The 10,362-nt window shown below is 39.4% G+C and overlaps 1 protein-coding gene across 1 annotated transcript; it reads right to left on the bottom strand.

Moving 5' to 3' along the window:
- Window positions 1-15: 15 nt before the first annotated feature.
- LOC114042535 (scavenger receptor cysteine-rich type 1 protein M130-like) lies at window positions 16-10,356 on the bottom strand. Its single transcript, XM_027861226.1, has 3 exons — window positions 10,067-10,356; window positions 4,432-4,752; window positions 16-982 (listed from the first exon to the last, which is right to left on the bottom strand). The coding sequence occupies exons 1-3, from the start codon at window positions 10,266-10,268 to the stop codon at window positions 651-653; spliced, it is 855 nt and encodes a 284-aa protein (XP_027717027.1). The 5' UTR covers window positions 10,269-10,356; the 3' UTR covers window positions 16-650.
- Between the last annotated feature and the right edge of the window lie 6 nt (window positions 10,357-10,362).

The raw sequence follows: 10,362 nt of genomic DNA, 5'->3' as shown, positions 1-10,362 counted from the left end.
CAAGTTGGAGGAAATGAGGCCAAGTGAGGCAAAGGCTGAGGAATGGGCAGGGTTAGTTGTGTCCTGACATATTGGTACTGAATCTTGCTAATTGTGAAGCCATTCCAAAGAGTAGTGCAAACACAACTCCTTCCTCCACATGTGGAGGGCAGGATAGAGGGAAAGAGAAGGTCTGCTTGGCAAAATGGTCTTACCATGGGAAGAAAAGACTGGGGTTTGTAATTTGAGCCTGATTGGGTCCCAGGTGCCTAGGACTGTGTTGAGACCAGGATGTTTGCTACACACACACACACACACACACACACACACACACACACACACACACTTCTCTTTTACTAAATGACTTCCTCCAAGCCCTTAAAGACTCACAGTCTGGCTAATATCTCTGCGTATGTAAGATTAATGACTCAGGCTTGTTCTGTTGCTAGAGCCATCAAGAAGGTGATGACTATGGGGCGGGGGCTGAAAGACAAGGTACAGGACCAGGGGAAAGATGGTCCAGAGATTATTCAGAATTGCTCAGAATCAGGATGATTGGGATAAGCTGAGATCCTGGGAAGAACCTTGCCCCAGTGGCCAATGGAAGCCTCAAACCCCTACTGACTGCATTGTTAGGAGCCAGATTCCTCCTGTGGGAATGGTCTCTGAGATCAATACTCACCTGAGCAAATGACAGCAGCCTTTTCATCCGCATGACAGGAAATCTTTCCCCATTCCCAATTCCCACAATCCCAAAAAGATTCCTCTTTTCCATAGCATTTGATTCCACTGATCCAGATGTGCTCAGGGACGTCTTCAAAATTGTAGTCCAAGGGGATGCTGACTGCAACTCCACAGCCCAGCTGCCTGCAAACCACCGTGGCTTCATCCAGTGACCAACTTCTTCTGCACACAACTCCCACCTCCTCACCGACTCTCACCTCTACTACCCCTGCACATTGGCTGCTTCCCCCAAGAAGCCTCAGCTTCAGGGCAGATGGGTCTGTAAAAGAGACCGGAATTTCAGTCATTGGCTAGCCATGAGACATGCCTTGACCATGAGGGAGCCAGTCCCTGCAGAATATGCAAAACCCTGCCACCCTGACCCTGGGGACCTCACCTGGTCTGTTGGCCATGTCTACTGCTCCTCCATCACAGTGAGGCATCAGAAACACCACACTCTTCCAACAACTTGGGGTACAGAACTATTTTTGGAGGAAATGATCAGGTGATATTGAGAACTCCTTATTGTCATGGTTGGCATACTGGCTTCTATCACTTGAGGGCTTAGTAGATCTCATATAACTTTTGAGGGAGAGGTTTCTGCTGATGAATGGGAATGAAAATATTTATTCAATATCTTTTTATAATATTGAATTACTTAAAAAATCTATTTCATCTGTTCTCAATCTGTACACTTTATATTTTTGTTAAACATTCATCATTTTCCTCTGAGTTATTAGTTTTGTTAGCATATAGTAGGGAAATAATTTTTCATAATTTCTTTTATTTTTTCTTCAATTATGATGAATTCATCTTTTTATTTTTGTATAAACAATTTGACTTTTACCTCTTTTAAAAATCAGATTACCTAACTATTTATTTATTTTAAAGGTTTTTTTTAAAAGAACCTCACTTTTATTTATAAACTTAAAGTGGTTTTTTTAATTTTATTAACTCTTTTCTGGTTTTCAGGATTTCTAAAATTTTTAATTGGAGAATTTGTTTAATTCTGGATTTGTTTTCTCATTTTTTAAAAAAGTGCACGTCCAGTTCATTGATTTGTTCTTCCTCTCTTTTGAGAGGAAGATAAAAACATTGAGATATTTAAATTTTCTCCTAAGGATTTAGCCTCACACCACAGTTGTCTCATCACACGATTGTTTCATCATTGCCATTTTCTTTAATGCAGTTTTCTATTGTTTCTGTATTATGTTCTTTGTCCCACCAGATTTTTAGAATTATTTAGTCTTCAGCTATTTTAAATGCTTTCTTTGAAAGTCATTCATTGTGAATATTTTTTTTTATTTCATTGTGATTAGTAATATATATCCTTAGTATATCTCCTCTCCCATACATGGTCATTTTTGGTAGCAATGTCATGTACAGTTGAGTGTATTTACATTCATTTCTATTGCCATTCAGTAATCACAATAGATATCTCCTCTCTCAATTTCATAGTTTATTAAGATCCAGAACTTTTCTTTTTTATCTCTTGGTTAAATTTGTCTAGGTTTAAAGGAACTACATTGAAGTTCTTTAATAGACATAGGAGCAGACAAAACATGTTTGTGTTTCACTCTAACCCCAGTTCTAGGGAAGCAAACAGTCCATTTACCAAGGGCATTATTTTATGAGTGTTTGCTAGATTTATAGATGCCACATCACTCAGCCTGAAAAGAAGGAGGAATAAATTTCCTGTTACTTTCCAGAGCAGAAGTTGGTAAACATCATCAAAATAGACCACAACTAGAATTAACGTTGCAATGCTGTGCATATGATATACTGTATTGAAAAATTAATTGACTGTACTTTATGTCTCTACTGCTGTCTCAGTCTGGAACTTCCTTTGGTACCCAGGACCTCCTTGCCCTGGAATATCCTACTGTTCCCTTTGGCGTGGTCACTCTGGAATCTCTCTCTGCAAGGTCCACCCCTTGTCTCCCATTGGTGAGCTCCACCTGGAGCTTCTGTTTTGTGAAGGACCCCAGGCTTGCCTGCATTCTTTCCCCTCCTGGCCTTTTTCCTGACTTTCTGGATTTCAAAATCATGTTCCTGCAATGGATACATTTATCTCTCTCTTCCTTTTTTTTTTTTTTACTTTCCTTTTGTATGTTGTTTTTTCCCCCCATTAGAATGGAAGCTTCCTGAGGGCAGGGCTCTCTTTCTTTTTTCTTGTAATTATATCTTAAGCACTTAGCACCATGCCTGGCAATTTAATAAATGCTTGTTTCTTCCTTCTTTCCTTTCTTCCTACAATCTGTCCATCCTTCCTTTGTTCCCTTCTTTCTTCTCTTCCTTCCTTCTCTCATTTCCTTGATATGACTGCTTCATTTTTGTCTTTGTGTCACTCACATCTTATTTAACTCAGAAAAACAAAGCACGATTTTAAAGGCAATCGTCCAAGGAGAGGTTTCAGAAATCAGTGACGTGAAATTGTCCTGATCCTGGCTTCCAGCTCACCATTGGTTTGCAGGTACAAGTTTTACTGAAGAATTTATGGATAAAGATAGATGTTAACAGTCTCTAAATGACCCCAAGTAGTCATAGTTACTTATCTCCTCTCTCCCTGTCAGTTCTGAGACTTTAGGATTTGACAGTGTGCATGAAGAGAGCTATACACCAATCAAAAATTCCGAGAGCCGAGGGACTCACCCTCTATGGGGTGGTAGTAGTGGCTTAAATAGGGTCTCTAGACCAAGATATATGTGCAGAGTAAAAGGCAGAATGTTTAAGTGGGCAATGATCCCACAGAGGGTTGTAAGAGTTCCTCATCTCCTGTGTCCATGCCTTTGTACAAATTGTCCTCCATGACCTCAATGCACTTTCTTCTCACCCTCAAGCACTATCTCTTCCACATGGCCTCTCCTTGTCTCTTTGGATGCCACTGCTGCTCCCCTAAATGATTTTGTACCTACATAAACATGTACACATTTTCTGTCAGCCAAATATAAGTTTCTCAGGGTCAGGACTCTTTCGTTTTCATCTTAGCAACCCTGGTACCTCATGCAGCCCATTGCCATATAGAAAGAGCAAGGGATTAGCAGATGGACAGACTCCATGATGTACCCCCAGAAGGTGAGGTGGTTTAGAGGAAGGTCTACATAGAGTGCTGATTTAACAAGAATGTGTACAAGGCCTTGGACAGGAATCACACAGGATGGAAAGGTGTGAATGGATTGGTAACTGCCCTGATGGAGGGACCATCTCTATGGTGGAATTATCCCAGGCACCTACCATAATGTCTTGCACAAAATAGCTGCTTAATATTTGTTAAGTTATTGATATGGATACTGTGATGTCCATTTTGATATTTAAAGACATCTCAATCATATCTTTATACTCTAACCCTTTGTCTCAGCTCATGAATTATGTGTTTCTTTTGATATCTTGAGTCCACAACCTTGGGGCAGGTAAGTGACACAGTGGACAGAACACTGGGTCTTGACTCAGGAAGACCTGAATTCAAATCCAGCCTCAGAAATTTGCTATCTGTGGGACCCTGAGCAAGTCACTGAATCTCTTTATGCTTTAATTAAATCAAGTTTAAAAAAAAAAAACAACCTCCCAAGGCAGTTGTGAGGATGGAATAAGATCATATTTGTAAAGTGTTTAATACAGTGCCTTGCACAGAGTAAACACTTGCTAAGAAGGAACAAATCATCTCCCAATGGTTTTTCCCCCAAACAGCTCACCTTCCTTCTAGGAGGTGCCCCTGAACTGGGGCCTTACCTGAACACATCACTCCAACATCCTCATTGTGTCCGCAGTCATGGTTTTTCCATCCTCTATGTTTGCAGTCCCAGAGAGCTGACTCGTTCCCATTGCAGGAAATGTCATCAAACCAGATGTGTTCAATGTCATCACTAGCATTAACCCTAAGCAAGGCATTCATAGCAGAGGGACACCCTGCTTGTCTGCACACCACAGCCCCAGCATTCTTGTTCCAGTTGTCATCACAGACTGTCCCCCACTGGTTATTTACTCTCATCTCCACTCGCCCTGAACAGGTGCTTGTTCCACTCCCCAGTCTCAGGGCCAGATCTGCTCCCTCTGCAACAGAGATGCACAAACATGTCAATGATGGGGAAAGTTTGGAGGCAGAAGTGAATGGACCAGTTCTATTGAGGAAAAGGACCTAAGATGAAGAGAAGGACCAGGTGAGAAGCATGAGAGAGGCAAAGTGAATTAGGCTTTGACTCGTTGGTTTATGGTTTTTCAGAAAAGGAGTAGTCTTTCACCCAAGTATAGTGGGAGGCCACATCATCACATGAGTAAGGTCAAAGGTCAAAGAGAGTTGTCCTGGAGTCTCTGAATATCATACTTCTGTTCTGACTAACTTTCTCCCATGAATCAATCTCCTTGTTCCAGACTGCATTTCATTTTAAGTGCCACAAATCTATTATCTGGAAATTTGTGTTTCGATAAAGCAAAAGTTTCTAACCATGTTTGTGTCATAGGCCCCTGGCCATCAGTCTACTGAAGGCAATGGGACCCTTTTCAGAATCATGTTTTAAATGCATAAAATAAAATAATAGTATCACAAAAGAAGCCCATTATCTTAAATGGTTATCAAAATATTTATATCACCAAGTTCCTGCACCCTGGTAAAGAAGCCCAGTATTAACAGAATCCTGGTATAGAAAAATGTGCCTTGATCAGAAACAAGTGAATTCAGTAGGCCAATAAACAAATATGTAAAATACTTGACAAGAACGGATGGGAAAATAGGAAGAGTTTAAAACAGACAGACAGATAGAAAGAGAGATAGACAGACAGACAGACAGACAGATAGATAGATAGGTAGGTAGATAGAGATCAGCATATAGCATAAGTTTCAAATGTATACATAGCCTAGTCAATCAATTAATAAACATTGAATAGGTTCTTCCAACGTTAAAGGAACTATACTCGTCTCTGGGCTTACAAATAAAATAAGGAGTCATTTCCCTCAAGAAAATGACAGTACATCAATAAAAGACATGTACACATATAAATATGTACAAGGTAATGTGAGGGGTTGGGATGCACTTGTAGTTTGAAGTGATAAAAATTAGAACAAAAAGGAAGAAATTACCTTTTATAGCTTTAGCTAGGGGTAGAATTCTTAGTGAAAAAAGAGATAGAGGAGATTATGAAAGACAGTACATGGATTCAATTATGTGAAATTAAGCTTTTCCATGAACACAATCAATACAGTGCTAATTAGAAGTAAAATATTAATTTGAGGAATTTTTTTTTGTATCTCATCTCTTTGACTAAGGTCTGATGGCCAATAGATAAAGGGAATTAACATATATATGCATACATATATAGATACACACACACACACATATATATACATATGGATACCTACATATATTCATATATAGCCAATAAATGGAGAAGGAACATAGAAAAACAATCCTCAAAAGAAGAATTACAAATATGAAAGAATATTCCAAACCACTAATTATAAGAGAAACTCAGTCAACAACTCTGAGATTTTACTGCACACCCAGAACACTGGCAAAAATGTCAAAAAATATGATTCATCCATGTTGGAGGGGCTGTGGAAACAGTAATGGACTACTGGAAGATCTGTGAATTGGTCTAACCAGTCTGGAAAACAACACAGAATTACACAAAGAAAGTGACTACCATGCCCATATCCTTTGACTCAAAAGAGTCCACAGTTCAGCATATAAAGGAGGTCAATGACAAAAACAAAAAAGGCTTTCATAAAAACTAAAATATTTATGGCAGCACATTTTGTAGTATTTTGCAGTGAGAGAAGCCCAGAAAGTGATGAATGATTATCAGGTGGGAGCTAAATGAGTTGTAGTACATCAGAGAAATGTAATCTTACTGTACTGTAAGACCTGTCTGTATACTCAGTTCATGGGGGAAAGTGAGAATGGAAGAATTCAGGAATTAGCTGGAAATATACATACTTTAAATTGGAGCAGAAACCTAAATCTGAATATTCACGTTCCCCAAATTTGTTAATAATATCACCCTTTGTGTTTAAATCCACACCCACGTTTTACCACATCTTGCTATACATACATGTGAGATGTTGGTCTATGGCTACTTTCTGCCAGATTCCTTTACAATTTTCCAGCAGTTTTTGTCAAATACTGAGTCCTTGGCTCCAAATCTTGGTTCTTTTGGGTGTGTCAAACACTAGATTACTATGCTCATTTATGCCTGCATTTTGTGTAGCTAGTTTATTCTACTGATCGACTACTCTATTTCTTAGCCAATACCAGATTGTTTCGATGATTGCCACTTTATAATACAGTTTGAGATCTGCTGTAGGTAGGCCACCTTCCTCCACATTGTCTGTTCATTGATTGTCTTGAGCTTTTATTCTTCCACAAAAGTTTTATTATTTTTAGCTTTATAAAATAATTCAATAAACACTTATCTAGTGTCTACTATGTGCCAGACACTGTGCTAATTCTTCGGTAGTGTGATTGGTACGGCATTGAAGAAATTAATTTAGGTAGTATTGTCAATTTTATTGTGGTCTTGGTCAACCCATGAGCTCCTCTTCTTTAGCTCTATCCTTATTTGCATGAAAAGTTTTCTAGTTATTTTAAATGGAATTTCTTTTTCTATTTCTTCCTTCTGGTTGTTGTTGATAATATACAGACATGATGGTGGTTTATATGTGTTTATTTTGCGTCCTACAACTTTGCTAAAGTTAATTGTTTTGATTTGTTTTTTAGTTGATTCTCTTGAGTTTTCTAAGTATACCATCATATCATTGGCAAAGAAGGATAGTTTTGTTTCCTCATTGCCTATTCTAATTAATTCAATTTATTTTTCTTCTCTTACTGCTATTGCTAGCATTCCTCATACAATATTGAATAATAATGGTGATAATGGACATCTTTGCTCCCCCCATGACCTTACTGAGAACGCTTCTAGTTTATCCACATTATAGATAATGTTTGTTCTTGGTTTTACATAGATGCTACTTATCATTTTGAGAAAGTTCCATCTATTTCTATGTTGTCTAGTGATTTTAATAGGAATGGGTTTTGTATTTTGTCAAAAGCTTTTTCTGCATCAATCATTATAATCATATGATTTTTTTGCTGTTTTTGTCATTGTTATAATCAATTTCTGTGTATAGTTTTCCCAATATTGAACCAGCCCCACATTCCTGATATAAATCCTACCTGGTAATATTGTATGATCTTTGTGAAGTCTTCTTGCCAGTATTTTATTAAAATCTTTGCACTAATATTCATTAGAAAAACCCTAAAAATTGATCTGTAGTTTTCTTTCTCTCCTACCCTAACCCTAATTTGCTCTTCCTGGTTTATGGAGAAACCATATTTGTTAAAATAGCTGGAACTGAGAAATAAAGTGTCTTATTCACGGAACAGTGAGGAGACTAGTGTTACTGAATTGCAGAGTATGGGGAAGATGTATGCCTTAGTTCTCCCCTTAATAAAAGGATTTGTTCTGTAAAACTTGGACTCAGTCAAAAGGCTGTCCCCAAGGACCTGGAAGGCCACATGTGGCCTTGAGGTTGCAGGATCCCCACCCCTGAAGGTGCAAGAAGATTGGAAAAAGGAAGGCAGGTTATAAAGGGCTTTGAACATCAAAAAGAGGATTTTATATTTTATCCTGGAGGTGATAGGGAACAACTGAAGTTTATTGAATAGGGAAGTGACCCTGTTGGACCTGTGCTTTAGGAAGACAATTTTGACAGTTGATCAGTGGATGGAATGGATTGGGGAGAGACTTGTGGTAGTCTGGCTTCCAGTTTCATCATTCAACCCAAACTGCTTTCTCCAAAGTTAATTTCTAAAGCTAAATAGCCTTCTCTCTACTCTCGTATTCTTTGATTTCTCTTCAGCCTCAGATACTGTTGATCATTCTCTTCTGGACACTCTCTTCTCTCTATGTTTCCAAGACTTTGCTTTCCTAGTTTTCTTCCTACCTCTCTGACTGCTCCTCAGTCTCCCTAGCTAGATCTTAATTCAGGTTATACCCACTAATCATGAGGATCCCCTAAGCCTCTGTCCTGTGTTTCTTCTTTTTCTGTACTATTTCACTTGGTGATCTCATCAATTGATTTCAATGATCAACTCTTTGCAGATGACTCTCAGATTTTCTTTTCCAGCCCTAACCACTCTCCTATGACTTCAAGTCTTACATCTATTACAGCCTCTTAGACGACTTGAACTGGATATCCCATAAGCATCTTCAATTCAACAGGTTCATAACTGAACTCAGTATCTCTGCCCCCCCAACCTTCCCCTCTCGCTAACTTCTGTATTAGTGTGGAGGGTTCCACTATCCACGCAGGCTCACACCTTAGATATCATCCTCAACTCCTCTCTCTCTGTCCCCCTTCATATCCAATTAGTCGTCAATTCTTGTTGATCCTACCTTCATGGTATCTTTTGTGTATGTCCATTCTCTCCTCTGATACTGCCACTGCCTTGGTGCTGGCATTCATCACCTCATACCTGTTCTACTACCACAGCCTGCTGATTGGTCTTCCTGCCTTAAGTCTCTCCCCACTCCAGTTCATCCTCCACTCAACTGTCAAATTGATCCTCCTAAATCATGGGTCTGGCCATGCCACCCTCCTATTTAATGAAATCCAGTGGCTTTCTACTGACTCCATAATCAAAGATAAAAGCCTGTTTTTTTCTCCTCTCTTATAAGCACACTTTCCCTCTGAGATTATCTCCTATCTCTTTGGTCTATATAGTGTTTGTATATAGTTGCTTGCATGTTGTCTCCCCCATTAGACTTCAAGCTGCTGGAGAGCAGGGATTGTCTTTTGCCTTTCTCAGAGACAGAGACTGGCAAATTGTAGGCACATAACAAATGTCTGTTGTTGAATGAGAGCAATACAAAAGTGGAACAGGCTATGTTACTGGAGGTCACCAGGTAGAACCTGGATGACCACTTGTTGGGTATGTTGAAGGGGGATTCTTCATCAAATATGAGTTGGACTAGATAGCTACAAAAAAAGCCTTCTGTCTTTGAAATGTTGTCACTCTAAACTGACAGGGGAGGGGGGGAGGAGGTTGTCATGTAATTAGAGATGTTGCATAGTTGCATAAATTGTGGAGGTAGGAGCCATAGGATATGGCAATGAAATGAATGTAGACAGTGAGGAGGAATAAAAGTCCCAGGGTTCAGGCCTGAAATGCAGAATGTTGGAGGAGGGGCAGTTTTGTGGTGGGCTTGGGGCAAGATAATGAGGTCAGTTTTCCTTAAACACTTAAAACACTTAAAAAAGGAAGTGAGAATACTTCAAGGGTAGATATCACGCCTGTCAGAGGCAGGAGATTTCTGTTTGGAGGCAGAATGGCATGCATAAGAGAATTTCTATTTGGGGGCCAAGACTTACTTGAGCAGAGGATGGATACATCCTCTTCGTGATTACAATTATGCTGTCCCCATCCACTGTGCTGGCAGTTCCAGAGAGCTGATTCATTACCAAGACAGGAAACTTCATCAAGCCAAATGGGGCCAGATCCATTCTTAGCATCCCCAAGGGAATGAAGAACTGATCCACACCCTAACTGTCTACACACTATGGAAGCTTCCATATTGCCCCAACTATCATCACACACAGTACCCCATTGTCCTTTGACTTTTAACTCCACTCTGCCTTCACAGCCATTAGTCCCATCTGCCAGCCTC

Source organism: Vombatus ursinus, unplaced genomic scaffold (assembly GCF_900497805.2).
Source record: "Vombatus ursinus unplaced genomic scaffold, bare-nosed wombat genome assembly UNPS02014569.1, whole genome shotgun sequence".
NCBI lineage: Eukaryota > Metazoa > Chordata > Mammalia > Diprotodontia > Vombatidae > Vombatus > Vombatus ursinus.
This window is presented reverse-complemented; position numbering and strand designations above follow the sequence as displayed.